General features: G+C 25.6%; 3 protein-coding genes across 6 annotated transcripts; 1 reads left to right on the top strand and 2 right to left on the bottom strand.

Annotated features, from left to right (window-relative positions):
- Positions 1 to 3: 3 nt before the first annotated feature.
- LOC113555582 (chaoptin-like) lies at positions 4 to 8,111 on the bottom strand. Of its 4 annotated transcripts, none has more exons than XM_026960024.1 (15): positions 7,956 to 8,111; positions 6,443 to 6,525; positions 5,601 to 5,883; positions 5,298 to 5,467; positions 4,857 to 5,212; positions 4,523 to 4,769; positions 4,147 to 4,401; positions 3,336 to 3,950; positions 3,053 to 3,236; positions 2,127 to 2,227; positions 1,858 to 2,053; positions 1,406 to 1,663; positions 1,070 to 1,298; positions 413 to 578; positions 4 to 331 (listed from the first exon to the last, which is right to left on the bottom strand). In XM_026960024.1, the coding sequence occupies exons 3-15, from the start codon at positions 5,869 to 5,871 to the stop codon at positions 143 to 145; spliced, it is 3,237 nt and encodes a 1,078-aa protein (XP_026815825.1). In that variant the 5' UTR covers positions 5,872 to 5,883; positions 6,443 to 6,525; positions 7,956 to 8,111; the 3' UTR covers positions 4 to 142. The 4 variants fall into 4 exon arrangements, with proteins under 4 accessions (XP_026815825.1, XP_026815823.1, XP_026815824.1 ...); XM_026960022.1 differs by lacking the exon at positions 6,443 to 6,525 and adding an exon at positions 6,012 to 6,169; XM_026960023.1 differs by lacking the exon at positions 6,443 to 6,525 and adding an exon at positions 6,103 to 6,169.
- A 2,694-nt stretch (positions 8,112 to 10,805) lies between these two features.
- LOC113556249 (transcription termination factor, mitochondrial-like) lies at positions 10,806 to 14,550 on the bottom strand. Its single transcript, XM_026961083.1, has 6 exons — positions 13,455 to 14,550; positions 13,002 to 13,180; positions 11,852 to 11,948; positions 11,444 to 11,594; positions 11,137 to 11,383; positions 10,806 to 11,070 (listed from the first exon to the last, which is right to left on the bottom strand). The coding sequence occupies exons 1-6, from the start codon at positions 13,681 to 13,683 to the stop codon at positions 10,942 to 10,944; spliced, it is 1,032 nt and encodes a 343-aa protein (XP_026816884.1). The 5' UTR covers positions 13,684 to 14,550; the 3' UTR covers positions 10,806 to 10,941.
- A 368-nt stretch (positions 14,551 to 14,918) lies between these two features.
- Positions 14,919 to 19,221, top strand: LOC113556250 (CCR4-NOT transcription complex subunit 9-like). Its single transcript, XM_026961084.1, has 5 exons — positions 14,919 to 15,491; positions 16,443 to 16,758; positions 18,073 to 18,267; positions 18,328 to 18,419; positions 18,865 to 19,221. Exons 1-5 carry the CDS (start codon positions 15,361 to 15,363, stop codon positions 19,040 to 19,042), a joined length of 912 nt encoding a protein of 303 aa, XP_026816885.1. The 5' UTR covers positions 14,919 to 15,360; the 3' UTR covers positions 19,043 to 19,221.
- Positions 19,222 to 22,258: the final 3,037 nt, after the last annotated feature.

Below are 22,258 nucleotides of genomic sequence, written 5' to 3'. Positions count from 1 at the left end.
ATATATAAAAAGATGTTATGTTTATTGATGCATTGAAAATAATTCCATGCAGATATACATATTATTAAAACAATGAGTATTGATACGTAGCAAACATGATTACTGACTAGTGTGCTGCTTTCTATCAATAGAAAAAATTATGCTATGGTTTTAAACTTTTAACCATTGATAATATCAACATTGAATAAAACAAATATATATTTTTAGAATTCTGTTTTGCGTTATTTAGTGCTAATGGACCTAATTCCCCGATATCCATACATTGTCCTTTTTTCATTTGTCTCTCATTACCAAAACTATCTTTTGGTATTATACACAAATTTGTTGAATCCTAGAAACAGTCCAAATAATTTAATTTTAATATATTAAAATAAACTATATGGTTAATCATTATGTATAAATAGTTCTTTACTTTAATGAAAGCAGCTTTAATAGTTTGAGATCGCAAATTATAAGGAATCAATCTTGAAGAACTCCTTTCTTCTAATTTATTACCACCAGTAAATATAACAAAATCAGCAATGTCTTCTTTATTTTGAAGTACAAACCAGTCAATTTTTATGTAACTACTTCCAGACCTGAAATTGTATTTCAATATTTCTACTTGAACTAATATATTTTTTTAACCATTATAAATCAGTATTAAAGTTTAAATTTAAAAAAAAACTACATTTTTTTTTTGATAATTTTAAACGTAACCATATAGGTTGATAAATTATTCAAAAAGAACAGCTTTATTTGAATAAAAACATTTCAAACATTTTAAAGTGTATTTAATTTATCTCGCTTATTTCAATTTTTAAATATCTACAAAAAGTAACAAATTATTTGATTTTAAGTTAATAAGTTATAAGTAATTTTAAGTAAGGTTCAAACTTCAAAGTATAATACAAATTATCCATTGATAAAACATAAAAATCATGACTTTATTTTTTGAAGCAACCCATCCCTTAATTATTGATTTATTATGAGCACCAATATTATTATAATAACAATAAAAAGATAAAAACAATATGATTTCTACTAAATGCAATAACTATTTAAAAATTCCATTGCTAATAATATTTACCTTTTTATCTGTCTAAATTTTACATCTGGTGTTACAACAAATGTATCATCCTCATCTTCTATAGGTATATCACAAATCAATTCATTCTCACCTAAATCTGATACATAAGATACTTCTGATGTTAATAACTGCACACATGTTATATTATCCCATTGTGGATCTGGATTAAGTTTAGAGTTGAGCATTCTTTTTATGGGAATCAATGAACAATCACATTCAATAGGATTACCTAAATACATGTATAATTTATTAATTATTAAATTGTATTCAGTTTGTTTAATTATAAAGTAGGTAAGATTTTTATTAATATTAAGTACAACTAGGTATATCACTTACCTTTAAATGAAATTGAAGTTCCTTTAGTTACAATTTTGGCCAATTCAGGCGGAAAATTATTAAATAGGTTATTTTCTACATTGAAATCTTTTAATTTTGGAACGAAACTTACAATTTCTTTTGAAAGTTTTGTTAATTTATTGTTGGACATCAACAATACAGACATATTTTTAGGCATATTACCTACTTTTTTCATTGATTCCAAATTATTGAATGATAAGTCCAATACGTTTAATGATGTTAAGTTTCCAAGTACGCCTAAAATATAAGTATGTATTGTATTTTAATTATTAATATACATAGATACTGCCATACTGGGTAAGTACTAGTTAGTTATTTACTAACACTAATAAGTACTTATTCAATTGTATGAGTTGTTAACATATATGTGTATAACAATGTTAATCTTATTGTTTAGAAGTTATTTTATAATCTGTATAATATTATATTACCTGGCCGTATTTCATCAATAGAATTATGACTTAAGTTAAGATATTTAACTTTGTGCGTTCCAACTGTTATGTCATTGGTTATAATTGGTATTTCATTGTAGCTTATGTCAATTGATTCTAAGTAACTAGGTGTGTACATATGGTTTGGAAATGATTTTTTGGTGAAAAATGAAAACTGATTATGACTTAAATTCAACTGTAAATATTTAAATTTATCAAGGATTACTGCACTAAGTAAGTAGTTCAAATGAATAGTATTAATTACTTACATATTTAAGAGAAAGACAGTCATCTAATAAACTATTTGTTTTGTTGTCCAAAGAATGTAACAGATTGTGTGACACATCCAAAGTTGTCAATGATACCAAACCTACATATTATAAAAACAAATAAAATATAACAAATACAATGATTTATTATGAACAGTTAATTCAAGTATCTGCTAGCATTATTTTTTTTTTATGAAATAATAGTAGATTTGAATTATAATGTAATTATATATGTTTTATATTCTAATGCAATAATTCCAATGACTAATGGTCTATTAAAAAAAAAATTTTTTTTTACATAATACATATTTTTACATTATTACAATAATATGTAATTTTTTATTTTTGTGTCTGTTTACACCATTAACTTTGAGGGTGGTTTGTAATACCAAAAAGATTTTACATGACTATTGACTACATAAATTTAGAGATTTAAAATACATATGCTTGAAATTCTTATACATTTAAATATTTAATCAGTAAACAATGATGCTTGCTTGTTATTTTGTTTTAACTCAAAACTATAATTCAAGAAGATTTAATTTAAATTAGGAAGGTACTGTATATTATTAATCGTTAATTAAATTACTTTAAATAGTAATAGTTTGTGAATGTAATTGTCATAAAATATACTTAGGTAAGTAGTAATATACTGACAGACGGTTTTTTGCGTATATAATCGTTTTTTGTATGCAATAATAAATTTACTGAATTCAAATTTAATACATGTATTATAGTGACTTACTTGATGTTAAGGTACACGTGACTCCTATTAGTCCTATTGTGCAACAAAATGATTAACTGTTTTTCCCCCTTTATTAAATTAATTTTTTTTTGTATTCAAATTAAATATCTAGAAATCACAATTTATTTTTGGATTTTCAAATTAATTAACCAACTAATTCATAATTATAATACCTACTGACCTTTAAAAGCACCATTGGGTATCTCAGTTAAACTGTTTTCAGTTAGATTTAATAATTGTAATTGCAATAGCCCATCAAAAGCCTGAGATTCGACTTGAGTGATATTATTTTGTGACAGATCCAGATAAAACACTACAGGTAATATTCCAAAAGCTTTTGTACTGAGATGTGTAATACTGTTACCCTAAAAATGTTGTGTAAAATAGGTACTTATATATAAGTATGTAGTGTTGGTAGGTACTTAAACAAAATAGATATCTAATAGCATTCAATATGATATTACTCTTAATGACAGATGTCTTGTTGAAACTAGTTGGCTTAGCGCTTCAGCTGGTGGTATTGTGATAGAATTATAATCCAAAATTAAGCTTTGCAAAGACAATAGTTTTGAAAACGATCCGCCGTTCAAACTATCGCCTAACATATTGTAACTTAAATCCAGCGAGAGAAGTGCGTTCATCGATGGCCAGGCTCGGTCAGGTCCAATATCTTTAATAATATTATGACTTACCACCAGACTTGACAGTGATATCGGTATGGTTGGTATTTGCGTGATATTATTATGTCTTAAATCCAAGTGACTCAACGATGACATTTTGACAAATGTCGCAGCATTAATTTTTTTTATTGAATTCTTATTCAAATACAGTTCGAGTACAGTTGGTAGAGTGCCAAATGTCGTGGACTTTAAGTCTTCCAGTGCGTTGTGGCTGAGGTTGATGGATCGTAAACTGAGAAGCGACTGGAATACGGAGGGGCTTATGGATTTTATACGATTGTAGCTGAAATCCAATGTATGTAGTTCGTAAAGCTTTGGAAATGTACCTTTAGGTATCACCTTAATGTTGTTGTGTGTCACATTCAAGATTTTAATGCCCGCCATGTTGGTAACTGGTACCTGTAATAATTATATACTTTTAAATCGTCAAATATTGAAGCGAATTTCGCTTATTAGGTGTCTAGTCATATTAAACATTAAAAATACACAAATAATATATTTTTTATATAATTTTGTATAAATAATACTTTTATTATGAATTATCATTAGCATATTAATAATTCAAATAAAACGAATTAAATGGACTCGACATTACCTGAGACATATCCGTAAGGTTATTATAAGACAATTGCCACACTGTAGCATATGTATTATTGTCAAACGCAGTGCTTGGTATATTTGATATTGAATTGTACGACATGTCTAACATCGTAATGTTAGCACAGTTTTCAAATGCTCCGCTATCGATTTCCGATATATTGTTTTTTGACAAATTTATTCGAACCAAATAAAGATTTTTGAACGATAGCTTTTCAATTTTGGTAATTTGGTTTTCAGATACATCGATGATCTAGAATATTAAATTATATTACCCACATTTATTCAAAATATAATTTACAATTTACACAGCTATAATAAAATAAAATAAACTTATAATATATAGGTAATAATTATACATTTCATAAACATACTTCAACGTAATTTTGACCAGAAAACATTTGATAGTCGATAATCTGCATACGATTTCTAGCCAAATCTATAGTACCTATTCTTGTCATTGACGCAAATGTCCCTCGATCGACTTGAGCAATTTCATTGTCACTAAGATATAATCTTCGAAGAAAACGCATACCACGAAATAACTCGGAATCTAATCTTGTCAGTTTGTTGTGACTCAAGTTTAAAACCCGTAGTAATGTATTTCTTGCAAATGATCCCCTTTAAAAATAAATATACAGTTATTAATTAAAAAGGTAACATAAAATTAATTAGATGATTTATTGCTAAAATAAATTATAATAAAACCTTGTAACAGATGGTAATGAATTATTAGCCAAGTTAATCGACACAAGCTTCGTTAAATCACCAAAATGGGACGATTCTATTTTAGAAATATTATTGTTAGAAATGTCCAATGTTTCTAAGTCTCTCAACCCTTTAAACTGATTTTTTTGAAGCGTTCCCAATTCATTGCCTTGAAGATCGAGGTATTTTAACTTTTTACAGGGACCTAATGAATCAGGAGACAGAGACGTTAATTTTCCATTTGTTATGTATAATTTTTCCAAACGGGTTGGCAATTGACTAGAAGCAAATGAGTTTGTTGGTATATTAAATATTGCATGTTTGTCCAATCTCAGTACTTTTAAATTGCCCAATATCTGTAATACAAGTTTAATTGAAATGTGTATGTTGTTTCATTGAAAAAATAGATATGGCTAGTATTAATAAAAATAATTTACTTACTTTCAATGGACCAGAAGGAAATTCGGCCAGTTTGGAGTTTACGATGTGTAATTCAGAAAGCGTGTGATTAATTCCAAAAAATAAGTCATCGTCCAGTAATCTTATTGGCGTATCTTGTATGATCAATCTGTTTACAGAAATCGAGTAAAATATGTCTCCAAATAAACGACCTTTATAAACATATTATACACATCATAAATATACACAACACAATATAATAGTAGATGCTAATATTATCTATTATAATAAATCATTCATATATATATAATTATAATATAATAGGTATACTATAATTGGCTTTACCAATATTGCACGATGAGATAGTCAAGTTGTCTACGACTACGTCGCCAAGTGATGCAACGTTGGAAAAACCAACGGATAGTGAGGCCAAGTTGCTGTTCTCACAGTCTAACGCTAATCCGTTGTCAGACTCTGCTACGCAACGACAGGGGTGCAACGCCAGCTCAGGCAAACTGCCTATTTTCGGACACCTATACTTGGGTCCTGGTTCAGTGTATTCAGCATTGATGCAGTAAACGTAGAGAATCAAAATGAGAAATATGCGATTCGCCATATTTTTAAATGACTAGAAAACAATAATTTTTACTATTATTAATTTAAATTTTAGAATAAACTACCTAATGAATTAGTAGGTGCCTATATAATATTATATATTTTAAATTTAATTCGTTGCAAAAATGTAAGAGTATTTACCCTGAGTCTTTGTACAATTTTCAGTAGATAGGTATTTCATATATTTTATTCTACTACACTACAAATATATTTAATATTTATAAATATTTACTAGTCTTTAGAGTTCAATCATCTTGTATCTATTTGATATATATTATACACATGACATGTATAAATACCTACAATTTACAAAATAATAAGATTACAACAAAAGTTTTTTCTTCTTAAAAGCGATATATCAAGTATAAAATGAATAAAGTGCCACTTTTGTTACTTTGGGTTTATTACTTGGGTAGATACCTACTAGATAATCATTAAATTCGTATTGGTTGTAAAACAAATAATATTAAGTTACAGGTAAAATTCTTCAATAAATTAAATAAGTAAATAAAACCTTTTGTTAATACTTTTATTGAAAAATAAAAAAAGGGTGAAAAAATATAACTATTTACTCTGCTATACAGTAGCCAGTAGGTGTCCAGTATATTTCGTCATTAAGTAAATCACTCCAGTAATGTATAATGTATACATATACCTATGGTAAATAAAAATTATTTTAATAATAACTCGTTATACATATTAAAAATTAATTTGAGCTAATAGGTACTGTCTGTTAGCCTAAATACCTATATTATAAAGTAATTTATATTACTAATAAAATATACTACAAAAATATAAGCTTAAAATTAATATATATATTAAATGCCATAATGAATCACAATAAAATATAATATCTATTAAATGCGTAAAAATTTTCGTTTTGTCCATATTTTTGTTTGTTTTTCTAGGTTGTTTTGAAAAATACTGATTTGACAAAATTGACTTCTCAAAAATCTTAGAAAATCCAATTGTCTATCAGAAAACACCATCAAAGTTGAAGATCAAAAATTTTTTTTTACATTATATTATGTATTTGTGTGTACAAAAAAACAACACATACACAGACATATCGTAAAATCAATAAATATATAAACTCAACGTTCCACGCTCAAATGACCTACCTTTATTTTAAAGTAAAAGAGGTGCCTGTACTGGCTGTAAGTACTTAAATGAGTTGAAAAACTGAGTTCAAATGATCTATAATTTTATTAGGGTATACATTTGCACTTGTGTTAAGACTGGCGATAGTTTTTTAACCTCGTTTATTTGGCTATCAAGTGAAATTTATGAATATAATAAAAATTTCCTAAATATCTGTTTGACTGCATTTAATATTTATAAAACATGAACATAATATGACTATTAAAATGCTGACTTATAATTTTTATATATTATACCACCGTTATGTTATAGGTAGGTTATTACTATAAAAATAAAACATATTAATTATTACTAAAAGCTAATATAATTTTTATTTTTTAGTGTTATTAATTATTAATCATTAAAAATGTATAATAGGTACCTATACATAACCATGGATATATTTTCAAATAGTCTTTAACTTCCAATACGGACATACGGACATATATGGTTAATAATTATTGTATGATTATACTATTATTTAAATACGTTCCTAATCTAATGAAGTAATAAATAATAATATATTATACGTACCTAGTTGAAATTTAAGTGAGTAGGTATAATTTGGAAAAAATATACCAAACTATTATTTTTGTATTTGGTAGCTGAATAACATTACTTTCCTTATATAGACTTATTATTGTTTAGAATATTTAGTAAGCTGTTCCATCCTAGCTGATGCTTAGTGAATACATAAATTGCTAAATTTATAATCAAAGTTAGGTCGTAATGTCGTATACTCGAACCTAAGTAATTTAGGTAGGTATATATTTCACCATATAATGAGTCTATTTACGCCTTTTGTCTAGGCATTGTTATGTCGTGTTTATCGTAACTAGTATCTTAACTCTGTATAATTTATAAATACAAATATAGTATAATATAACTATAGGACATAACTTATAGTCATTTTTATAATAATTATTCATGTTTCATAACACTTACTTGTAATATTTCACTTTACAACGACTACGTTATTCGTCATTTTTTCGTTCGTGCAGAATTATCAATATGTTTTCCGTAGAGAGGCTTTGCATTGTCACCTATGAAAGTTATTATAAACGGTACATGTATTCATTTCTTGAACGCAATAGACTACTGCAGTATCTACTACTCAACAGTGGTTCACATGATGCTCATATGCATAGTAGGGGTAATGTCCTCGGAAGGAGAAAACACTACTATAGAATTTAGTGCGTTCAATTCCCTTTCACTGTGTGCTATGAATCATAATAAATACTACACCGACCATAGTAATAATATAAATTAACTGATAAAAGAAAAAAATCATTGACATGATTAAAATCAAAAAATGTCTGCAATAATTTATAAGTTTTTACAAATATCTACTGGGTAATAAAAAAAAATTTCTGAGCTCATTCGTCACTGTATTTAATAGATGTATTAAATTCTTATACATCGTTGTATGCAAAGAAAAATTATTCTGAGCGTAGACGATTTACCTATGTTTTTAAGGATATTTTATTTTATTATATACCTATTTATTTATTGTTTAATGCAATATATTTTTCTAATTATAGCACAGTAGATTGAATTATTTTGATACATAGGTATAGACGGTATAGTTATATCTGCTGTTGCCTGTAAGTATCTTATAGGTCAATACTTAACTAACGTTTATAATTATAATATATATTTTTTAATAATAATGAAATAACAAAAGAGGTAGACTGGATAGTGAATACATCTTTATTTTACGTTCAACGTTGTAAGTGTTAATAATGTCGTTAAAATATGAACTTAAATTGCTTAAAAAAATGTTTGTGACTTATTATTTACGTTAAAATTTTTTTTTAATTTTCAGTAAAAAAAACCTTAAATGTTAAATTAAAAATGTGTACGAATTTTTAACATCAAAATGGTTAATTTGCAGATTTCGTTTTAAAAAAAATTAGAATTTGAAACACGTATTTAAATAAAAATAACTTATGAAGAAACTTTTATCAAAATGCTAAGATGTTTTTCTACAGCTATATTTAGAAATAAAAAGAAACAGTTTTTTCAACTTGGTGTAATAATTATACATTTCATGAAGTGGATATTTTTTCACTATAATTTCATATTGTGTAATTTTTTTTATCAAATGGCCATCCACTTAGTGAAACAAAATATAATATTATACTGCCATTGGTTGTAATATTACATAATATACTATATTTCACAATATTTATATTATTATATTATTATTAACAATATTATATTTTAACTTTTAAGTATATTATATTAAATATTCGAATTCATTTAAAATTTTGTTAGATTTGGTGGAACAAAATTTAATTTACAATCATTATTCATTGTAATTTTATTAGTTTATTTTAATTTCTGCTTTACGACCAGGCATTTATAATTGTATTGCTGTAGGTAAAATTGAGGGGCTCCAAATGTTAGAAAAATTGAGAGTACTTAATTGATACGCTACTTCAGTAACGCATTTACATTGACATAAATAAACAAATTAAGTATTAATTTCTGATAATTTAATATTAATTTAAATTTTCCATCAGGAACTGACTGAAAATTAATCAAATCAACTTGGTCTCTTTCATTAAAGTCTTTTGTTACAATAGGTTGATGTAAAACCACAAACTTACGATTAGCACCTATTGGCTATTTTACAGTTACAAGCGTTCCATATTGTTATGCAAGTTTCCACATCTGGTCTAGGACTGGCATATTTATTAATAAAAGCAGTATAATTATATAATTATAATATTATATTTTGTTTCACCAACTACCAAGGAAATAATGGTATAAAGGATACTAATTTCATGAAATTTTTAATTACTTCACAAAGTGGAAAAAACGGTTTCCATTTCATGAACTGGATAACTTATCATGAAATGAACAATTTAGATTTTTCTTCTTTTATATTATTATTTCCTACGTACTATGTACTAATGTACTACTTATACGCGTTAAACTAACCCTGTAGCGATAATGATCTCATTAGTCATTTCTCATAATTTAATAACAGCGATAATATCTGATAACATTTTAAACACAGGCTCACAGTGGAAACATAGTCCTTTTAATCGAGCCTACATACATAATATTATATATAAAGTATTGTGTCTATAAATAATAAGATAAGCTATAATAAAGTATAAACATAAACATGTCATTGACCATTTCGACTAAATAAACATTACTTTGCTACAAATAAAATAAAATAAAATTATAATGGTAATATAGTATTTAGTATTGACAAAATTTTTAAAATTTAATAGCTCAATAGATCATAATATCACAAAATATTACATTATAATTTAATGCATACTGCATAACTTAAGCAAAAACAAAAAAAATAATAAAAAGCCAATGGTGGGGATCTGACCCCCACATCACCCCTTGTATACGTCACTGTCATTGATTATAAATACTATATAATATACTAGTATTTATAATCAATGATATTATCTATTAAAGAAAGATCATATTATTTTCAAACTTTCATGGATGAGACTTTGCAAGGGCAATAATTATAATGTATTTAATACACATTAATGTATTGGTCATTGTCTTCAGGTAGTAGGATATAAAAAAATAGTTGAATAATGTAATCTATTACAACATTTGTCTGTGTTTTTGCTTGTATTAAGATTTTTGTATAAAAAAATTAATGTTTTTTTTAATAAAATGCATTGTATACTTTAGTGTTGTCATTTTACACAAAAAAATATGGTTGTTATGAATACCATAAATAGTATTTTTAAAAAAAATTTAAACGGTTCACTGATTCTATATTATATGATAATAATAATAATAATAATATAATTAAAAATGGATAATTAATAATTATCTCAACAAAGTGTTTAATTAAAATATTATTTGTTGTTACAATGTAAATTGCATGGATAATTATAGGCATGAAGGTATACATACATTATACTTCTTAGGTTAATACAACATTTTATATATTATATCCTTTAGTGTTTTTCAAAATTAATTTATTAACTAATTCTTGATAAGTTGTTTTATTTTTACATAAAGCAGTCAAAGTAGGTTCAGCACCAAGGTCTCTCAACTCAGTTAATCGTTCCTGGAAATTAAATATAAATTAAATTTATTTATCCTTAAGTCAATTTAATAAGTTTTAAAAACTAACCTGCAAAGTAGAAATACTGTGAGTAAATACACGCGGAGTACTCAATATATGTGTAGATCTGAATCCTTCTTTGAGAAGAAAATCTAATATTTCTTTCAATTTAGTAGGACTAACTCTCAATGTTGTAGGATATTTTGAACTAATATAACGTATAGTTTTCTCTGGTACTTTAAGTCTTTTAGCTAAATATTGTGCAGTAGAATCTTTATTGAGAACTACTCTATTTTCTTGTTTTATCTCTATAGTCCTAAAAAATATAAATATATTGGATTAACTAAATTCTATATTAATTAATATTCAATGATACCTTTCAAATACTTCAGGTTTACATCGTAACATCCAAGGCTTAATTGGTAAATTTGCTCTTTTAGTAAGAGAAATTCTGTGATTTATTTGATCAATGCTGTACATAAATATCCAAGTATCTTTCCAAATATCATTTTTATTGACACTATTTTCTTAAAAAAAAAATATATATATAAGCCACAAATTAAATTTCAAATTATAAAAAATTGCTTTCAATACATAACTTTCTGAAAATTATTATTTTAAAATGTATTTTGAGTTATAATATTTAAGTACTTGTATTTTTGATTAAAAATATTAGTACAAAATGTATAAAGCTTTATATTATAAATTATTAATACGAAAACTTGATAAATTAAAAATCATGATTAATTTTTTATTTTTGTATAAAATAAAATTAATTAATTACCGATTAAAATATGATATATGTGGTTGAGAGTTATAAAGTCCCGTGTAAATAAAAATTTGTAATGCATCAAATGGTAACATACTTCTTGAGGATTTTTCTAAAAGTACAAATTAATTATTCATCACTGATATTTCTATTGTTGTAGTTCTTATTTTATTTATTTTTCATATAAAATTATCAGAACAGAAGTTAGGTATTCTTTTGAATACAATTTTAAAAAGTAATAACAATTATTAATTAAATTTCAACTTATACTAAATAATAAAAAATAAAATCATTATTTTCTAAATTTTACCAAATTAAATATGTAATAATATATCACCTAATCATCAGGCTATATGGCCTCTCAAGCCTTAGCTGTAAACATTGAATCTGTATTGTAAGCTATTTGAACTGTATATTTTAAACAAAATAGTTTTAAAAAAAAGTTCAATTTTCAATTCTTACGATAAATTTTAGAAAAATTCTAATTTTTAATTGAGTTATCAACAACTTAAGAAAAACTTTAAATTAAATTTTCAAAAATTTATAAAAAAATAAAAACAAAAAAATCAAATGTATCAAATGTCTACTACTTAAAAAGATAAAGTATTTTTTAAATTTAATCGTATCAATAAAATTATAATATAAACATAAACATTTAATAAAAATGTTTACACTAATTTATTAATTTATTTTTGAGTTACACCAAAAATAACAATATTGATTTTGACAAAAACTGGTAACGTGTAAAATTTCCTATTTTTTCTTAATTTTTAATTTTTTTTAAATACTGAAATACTTTTAAAACCCTAAAGTATTAACTAATTTCAATTTGCTACCAGTAATTACTCTCAAAGTTGAAATTTAAAGCATGTTTTTTGACATTTTGAACTTCAAAGTATCATCAGCTATAAAAAAAAATGTATATGTATCATAGTAAAATAAATACATGTATAGCTCAGTATTTTAAAGTAAAACTAAATTATTTTATAAATTGATATAAAATTCATATATCAACCAATATATTTTTTTTTTATTATTATTATTATAAAGTGTTCCTGACAGAGGCATCTAACTTATTGATAATATTAAATTAACATTTTAGCAGTTTACCAATTGATAATGCATAAAATCATTTACTATCAATATAAAATGTATATATTCAAACCTCAAAAGTAGATGCAAAATAATAGACTCTGTTTCCATATGGCACAATTTTTGATTCTAAGTGAGTTTTTTTAGTAAGATATACAAGTTTTGTCATAGGCATTTGGAGGAGTACAAACAAATCATCCATTTTTTTAGGATTCCATTTTTTAAGTAATGTCAGTCCAGCACTTAAATGATCTAGAAAAAAAACAATCAAAATCATCATAAGCATTTTTTCATAATACTATTGAACTAAAATAGTTATAATAGTATTGGAAATAAAACACATCTAAAATCCTTTGTTGTGTGTAAATTATACAAAGACAATTAAAATCACTGCTCTAAATCCACTTAATCATAATTTTTAAAAAAAAAAACATTAAACTGGAATTGTTTAATTCCAATTTCGGATAGAAAAAAAACTAACAATTTATTATTTCTTAGGTGGCTAATATTTCAACATTTTACTTACTAAAATTAATTTTAAAAATCCATTCATTACTAAGAACTGCATTAGAAGTAAGTCCATGTTTAATACATTCATTGAATTTCTCTTTATCATTAGCATTACAATTAATTTTAAATTTAACTTCATCTTGAATAGAAAATTTTTGCTTTTTATCAATCATTGAACTTAAATATTTTCTTAATTTAATAGTATTTAAATATTTTAATGGTTTAAACATATTTGAGATAAACATCTTGTTGTACTGTATTGATAACTAAAATTAAAAGAAATATAATTAGAGCATTGTAAAAATAGAAACAAAGTAAACTGAAATAATTGTGCAAAATATAACAACAGCATAAAGATACATGAACATTGAAAACCAAATTGAAAACCAAATAAATGAAATTCAGCTTAGTGGCTTGTACTCTCGTTATTGTAATCGTATCATAAAAATCATGATAACAATATAAGCATCATATTATTATATACAACAACCAACAGTTAAATTTGCGACGGTACGCCTCACGCATGCGCATATTAAACATCAATGTCAGAGACTCGGCAGTCGGCGCTTATTATGTGCTTCAAATTATCGGGCCTCATCCATAATATATGATCTAAGAATCTAAGATTCTAACTTCTTAGATAAATATAATTTACAGCTGAGTTAATGAGTTTATAGTTTATTTAATAAAAAAAATAACGGCGGTTGTAGATTACACTGCGGTAGGTACCTCCTATAGGGCTATAGATAATAACGAATTGAATATCCTATCAACTAATTCTACATACTATATAATTTAATATTTATACGTAGATACATAAATATTATAGATATATAAAAATACATATAAATCGTAATATTTAAGTATTAATACAAGCACTAGGTGTGTTGTCTACTCATTGTGATTTTATGTCGAAAAAAAATGAAAGTGAAATAAAATAAAACAAGCGAAGTTACTAAATTGGCAAAATGCCGTCTGTGTTGTGACATAATATATTATAAATAATATTGGTTAATTTTTCAACAGCGTTGAAAGGTCTAGAATTAAACAAACATTTTACATTTACGCTTATTTATAAGAAATGAAAATATACTAAGTAGTATGAGACGGTTGTAAGACTATACTAATTAGTAGTTAATATTTGGTTCTATCACTGCCCACTGGATAGCTCCTTCTCCTCTTTCCTTGTTTATAATATTATTGTTGTATACTTTCTCTTATATTTTTTAGTTAGAACAGCCACACAGAATATTGTAGCAATTTTGGTGGGACGAAAAGATTTTACGAACATCGGTGTACTATTATCTATATAATATTATTATTGTATCCAAATACCACTACTACGTTCATATCGTCAACCGTGCAAACGATAACAAACATCTACCGTTTGGTATGCTATCGGTTATCACTTTTTTATATGTTCCCTTGGCCTCATCACCTACCACCTTATATAATATCTCCATGGTGATGCGTGATGATGGGAAGCGTCGGGAGCAGCAGCAGCATCTGCTATCCGTGTGCGTACTTTGTTTACAATACATTTTTTGTGTCTATAAATTGTTGTTCGCTGGTCGAGTTTAAAAGGAAATTTTATTTTACATTTCTACATCATAATAATCGTATACCTCGTAATACTCGCAAAACAGAATTTTTTTTTAATTAGGTATAAGTGACATAACATATTATTGCGTCGACATACTTAATTTACAACTGTTCTCTATTTCGTACTTATTATTTTCGTCATTATTGTTCATTATTAATTTCAATACAATTATTACCCTTATTACTACAATTTTCTTTTTAATTTACAAGCTTTTCGTTCTCATTTTTAATACCTATCATAACACTAAATATTTGTGTTCGTGCTCCGCATTTTCGATTTACGTTCTTTATTGTCTTGTTGTAAAACAAAATCGTTCGAAATGTTCAAATTGGATTCAGTTCAGATGCCTCAACAACTCAGTCAGGCCGCTCACGATCGTGAAAAAGTATTTCAATGGATTGTTGAATTGTGCAATACAGAAACCAGAGAAAATGCACTTTCTGAGCTCAGGTAACAAAGTCTTTTGTCATTAAAGATTTGCATTATAAAATTCTTACACAGTGCTGTACTGTTATACATTATTGTAGACTCGTAATTGAGCCTGAACATTTCTTAAACAATATTATGTTTTTGCAAAATGTTAGGTTGTAATTTTTTTAGTTGTTCAAAATTATATTGATAATGCTAGGTATACGCTAGGGCAACATTAAAATTGAGTTTACTCGTACTATGAAATATATTTTTTAAAACAATGAATAAAAGCAATTTGTAAAATAAAATTTATATCTACTTATAATACTTTGAAAAAACTAAATTATATTGATAATATAATATAATATTGTACATTCGAAATTGAAATATAATATAAAAGGTAAATGTTACGAGAGGTCCGGAGGACCTCGAGTTGTGTCTTGTGCGACCGAAGCCACTATATACTTATGTTACTTTTTAACTGACCCCCGAGCCTGGCGTCCGTAGCCGGTAGGCAAAAAGAGGTCTCTCGAATTTGGCGATCGGAGCCAGCAGGCGAAACGAGTTACTAAAATAAATACTTATATTATCATATTTCATAGAGAAATTTAAGTCTATAACTTAGTTAAGTTAAGTTTATTTTCTTGACCAATAAATTCTGATTGCACCATCATTCTTAACTCGTTAAAGTTCATAAGTTACAAAAAAAAAAAAAACATCAATATTCGTAGTAGACGCAGTAAACTAGAGTGAGCACATAAGTAACGCAAAATTGCTAACTTCCAAATGCCATAACTTCGAATCTAAGTCTGACCGACAAATTCTGATTGAACCATTATGCTTAAATAGTTAATATAAGTAAGTTCAAAAAAAAAAATCAATAAATTTGCATGGGGTGGTAAAGTACATTTGTTCCTAAAGTATAAATTAAAAAAATTGTAACTACTTATCAAAAACAAAAATATAATACCTACTTTATTTATTTTTCAGCTCAAGACGTGATATTATCCATGATCTTGGTCCAATGATTTGGCATACAACAGGCACTATAGCAGCATTATTGTTTGAAATTGTGTCTACTTATCAGTTTGTTAACCCTCCAACTATGTCACTTCAACAAGTGACTCGTCTTTGCAATGCTCTGGCACTCTTACAGTGTGTAGGTGCTCACCCTGATACACGTTCTCAGTTCCTTAAGGCCCAGATACCTCTTTACATGTATCCATTTCTACATAATGCCAACAAATGTCGTAATTTTGAACATCTAAGACTTACAAGTTTGGGTGTGATTGGTGCTTTAGTGAAGGTAAATAATAAATTACATAATAACTGTGTTTATTTAGGTACTTATAAAAATGTATAGTAGATACTTTGAAAAAAAATCTACTTTATTTATAATAAATGCTACTCGAGATGATACTTTATTTGAGTGTAATATTCATTTTTAATTTTATTATAACAAGATAAAACAATGGTGAATTATTTGTAATTCCTATTAAGTTAGGTCTAATTTTTTTAAATATTTTACTTTAATTCACTATAAATTACAAACCAAGTCTTACTTATACATTTAAAATTATCAAGCAATGATTTTCTAATACAGTTGTAAATACTGAAAGTAGTATGTTACAGGTTTTTATTTTTATTTCTACTGATTATAAATATATTTTAACTAATTTTAAGTATTGCTATTATGTTAACAGACAGATATTGTGTTTGTGTCACAAAGATAGTTAGTTTTTTTTCTTATGAACTTTGTAATTAATTTATAGTACAATAAAACTTTACTTAGTTATATCCTATAAAGATTAGATTACTTGTAGTCAGTATCACTTAAATTTTCCATTTAAAAATAAAAACAAAAACAGTATTTATAAAAATGAAACAGTACTTTTTTTAGAACTGTTATGTTATATTAGAATAGAATTGTTAATAACTCATGTAAGATGCTTGTTTTTATTATTAGAAATACAAATGATTTTAGAAATATAACCTATTTAAAAACTGTTGAACAGTAGCATTTCAACGGTATAAGGCAAAAAATTGGGCCATAAAATATCATAATTAGTTTCTGTCATTAATTTATTATAACGATTTGAAAAAAATTGTTTTTGTTTAGGCTTTGTTTATTTATTATTTTAATCTTCTTAACATCAATAAAAATTACTTGCCAACCCCTGTTCTAGTTATTTTTACTATCTATAAGTATTACTGCTGAGGCTGTTTAGGCTCAAGCCTAGGGCGGCAAATTTTAACGGTCAAAACAAAATAGCTTTTTTTCTTTAGGTGGTAAATTTATTTCAACCTTTATCGGCAGCAAAAACCTTAATCCGGCCATCCCTGATCTGTTATATATTTTCTGTTATAATTACTATTTGTTAAAGGACATTTTGTTCATTATATTTATAATAAATACTATAATTATTAATTCAATAAAATTTACATAATAGGTAATTACAAATTATTACTCAAATTAGACAGTTAATATTACGCAAAAGATACGTTAACAAATGGGTATGGATCACATTAGCCAGCTATTATACTTACAATCAGATGTTAACATTTTTTTTTTTAAATTATGGTGTTTAATTTTATTTATATATTCTTTTACATTATTCAGACAGAAGAACAAGAAGTTATTACTTTCCTTCTAACAACTGAAATTATTCCATTGTGTCTACGTATTATGGAAACTGGTTTTGAGTTAACTAAAACATTATCAACTTTTATACTGCAAAAAATACTTATGGATGACAATGGTCTAAGTTACATTTGTCAAACATATGATCGGTTTTCTCATGTTGCTCTCATACTTGTGAGTATTTTTTTTATAATATCAACAAAAATTTTTATTATTTTTTCATTGGATTTTCAGGGGAAAATGGTCTTGGCACTTGAAAGAGAACCGTCTACTAGACTACTGAGACATGTTGTGGGATGTTATGTTCGTTTGTCGGAAAACTCAAGGTATAAAAATAATTATATATTTTTTTAATAATAAATATGTGGATTAATTTTTAAAAATAATCACTTGAGTACATTGTAACATACATCACAATATAAAACGACATTCTTTGAGTTTATATTTTTCATATTTTTTTGAAGAATCAATTTGTATATCTAGTATATATTCATCTTAAAAGGTTAGATTTATTTTATCACAAAAATATTTTTCTGTAGGTGTGCATTATATAGTAACTAAATTACTATCCAATAATAAACACATGTCTTCAAATTAAGAATTTACTTAAATTTTATAGTACATCATAAAGTTCTGTACAGTAAAGAAGATGAAATGAATAATTATTTTCATTTTTTAGTCTAAAATGGTTTGTGTTTGTAACTTAACTTACTATGAACTACATAATATTAAATAAATTGATTAATAAAAAAAAATCAATATTTTTTTCAGAGCTCGTGAAGCACTCCGGCAATGTTTACCTGATCAACTAAAAGATATGTCAACTTTTTCTGATTGTCTTGCCAGAGACCAGACAATTGCTGCTTGGTTGTTATTGTTGAAAAATAATTTGGAGTCTGTTATGCCTATTGACGTATCTCCTGGTGTTCCATCACTTGTCAAACCATAATATAATAGCTTTTAAAATGTCTATTTTCAAACAAAACTCACATGTCTTTTGATATATCATATCAATTTGATATAAATTAGTAGCGAATGACAATGTACTTATCTCTCGACTTTTATGTGTTACTTGGGTGGGGAGGGGTTTAAATAATAATAATAAAGTAACTTGAGTCTGACTTATTATTTATTTTTTTATTTTTATTTAAGTTAAAACATTTAAAGCAATTACCTTTCTAATAATAAAAATAATAATAATAATAACAAGAACAATAATAATGTTTATTATTTAGTATTATATAATTATACTATTATTTTATTAAATATTACTGTCTCAATTGTCTTAATGATCTGCTTATGAATTTTAAGAGATATCAGTATAATTATTTTCCGGTTTGTTAACTTTTATTTATAAAAATAAGTAAATGTTAACCTATTGGTCAGTTTTCAATTCATAAAATTAAATTAAAATTGAAATTAAATTTTGATTATTTGAGTACAATAATTTAATATAATTTAACAATATTGCATAAATTCTTAGGAAAACATTTTCTGTTTATCTGAAGGCTAAACAATTATTTCAAGAATGTTGATCTCAATAGATATAGATATAGATTTTAAATTATTATTATTGTTTTATTATCTATCTAAGTATTTTAAGTATAGACTCTAGAGTAAGACTTGAAAAGTATGCAACATAATAATATTTTTTTTATTTAGGAACCTGGAATTGTCTATTCTTTTGTTTCATCTATCCCAATCCCACCTATCCGAGTAAATTTCAGTGCATTATATTATTAACTATTAACTTTTCAGTCTATAAATGAAAATCACTATAGACTAAACAATAATTATTTTTACTCAGTTATTTAAAATATCAAATTGCTTTAAATTTTAATTATCAAAAAAAAAAAATCTGTGTAAGGCTTTAGATATTCCTATATTTCACTCCAATAGAATTAAACTGATGTATTTAAAGTTATAATTTGACATATGGAAAGTTCCTAATTTATAAGACAGAAACTTATTGAATACAATTTTTATATTATTTTAAATTATCATATACAGAGTAAGGCATTTGTTTAAGAGGTGCTTACTTATATTTTTACAGTGACTACTAAATTTTATTAATGTTATTTGAACATACATAAAATAAGATTAATTTTAGATGATCAAAAATATTTATAAATTGAGCCAATTGTTCCTAGTTATGCAAGTTTATATTTAATAATTTAAAATAAATCATACTAAAAATATTAGCAATAAGTTGTACAGGATAAATTCTGTGAGTCTGTAACAATGTGAAACTAATACCTTAAGTAAAATTTAATATTATAATATATTATATTTTGGTATTTAAGTATATATTTTTTTTTATGATATTGTATGGGTCAAAATAAAAGATAAATCTGGAGAAGTTTCTGAAATATAGTAGGTCTCAATTAATATTATTTCATAGTTTTAAAGTAGATAGTAGAACATTGTAAATTAATTTATGTAATAAATAACCTAAAAATGTCTGGTTAAAATTAATCTTTACATTTGAAAATTATATCATGTATATTTAATATTAACATTAATGTACCTACACATTGTTACATGAGTCATGAGGATTTAAGTATCCATTGCAATATTTCCTGAAATAATGGAGATATTATAATTTTTTTTTTTTAAGACTCGGGGACAAGGACTACAAGTATTACATACTTTAATTTAATTTAATGTTTTGGTAAAAAAGTTAAAAAAAAATTTTTAATTAATTATTTTTAAAAAAATCAAAGATAATTATTTCGTAGTTTATTTTTCTGAAAACTTTAACGTTTCGACATTTTATTTTCATTAGAATCCTGTTATATTATTTTTTTTTAGTTTTGAGAATATTTTTGTATTGTTATACAGGCAGAGCCCACGGGCTACATATTTGATAACACATACAACACTGATGGTATTAAATAATTCACAATTTTTCTCGAAATTAGAAAAAATAAACTTTACAACATGGATATCTTCTATTTATTTTTAAATAATTAATTTTTTTAACTTATTACCAAAACATTAAATTAAATTAAATTATAAAATACTTGTAGTCCTTATCTCCGCGAGTCTCATAAAAAGAAAAATATGATATCTCCATTATTTCAAGAAATATTGCAATGGGTAAATCCTCATCGGACACTCTGTATATACATATAATATAAATTATTTGTGTACATATATAAATAATAAGAACATTTCTACAAACAGTACAAATGTATTTGTTAGATTTTTGAGTTTGTATAAGAATAGCCTATGAGATAACTGGTTACTGGTTATGTTACTGACGCTGATTTTATGAGTGTTAAATGTTTAAAAAAAATTTCATCTCCGAATCATTAACTTCTCCATAAAAATTATCTATAGTCTGTGTATTTTTTTCATTAAAATATTTATAGCATTAAGTAAAGCATTCATTAAGGCCAGAACTCTTTTGGGCAAGATACATTGATACGTCGTGGTTTAGAGTGTTTAGACTGTTTAGAGGTCGATGGCGACCGTAATGCATTGGTTCTGTACCGTGCCCTACTTAAAATTAACCACGGTATTAAATCCACGCTTTTGATTTGCCTATTTGAATTACGCGTGTATTACGGGCTGTAGCTATCGAAGAAGCGGGAGCTCAACCCCTCTTTAACAAAATAGAAAATGTAAAAACTGTTGGATATTCCAATATTTAAAATATTTACTTTTTAAACCATTTTTTTTAAATTGAATAAATACTTAATATAATATAGTAAATTTATAGTATAATGTCCAAATTGATAGTCCTGTAGTGTATTGTGATAATTATTTTAATTTTTAATGGTCTATGAAAATAATCGCTACAAAAACCTTAAATTTTACTTTACAAAAATTAATCAGCTCTCCCCGAAAAAAAATTCTGGCTACACCACTGCAATATTCCTAGGCAGTGACTACGCGTGTATCGGCACTCGTCGTTCTGCTCAGCAAATCGAAAATATCCCTCGACTTGTTATGCAAAACCACCTCATGTAGGTCACAGGATAAAAACTAAAATATGTATTAATAATCATTAATATTAAATATTAAAACGAAAACGTAGGAAAGCAAAGTATACAGCGTTTCGCGCATGCATGTGTAAATACGTAAAATCGTAAACTTTGGAAAGAAAGACCTTGCAAAATATTGATTTGCGAGAATTTTTGAAATAAACTTTTTTATTCAG

Source organism: Rhopalosiphum maidis, chromosome 3 (genome assembly GCF_003676215.2).
Source record: "Rhopalosiphum maidis isolate BTI-1 chromosome 3, ASM367621v3, whole genome shotgun sequence".
NCBI classification, from domain to species: domain Eukaryota; kingdom Metazoa; phylum Arthropoda; class Insecta; order Hemiptera; family Aphididae; genus Rhopalosiphum; species Rhopalosiphum maidis.
Note: the sequence above shows the minus strand (reverse complement) of the source record. Positions and strands in the feature narration are given on the sequence as shown.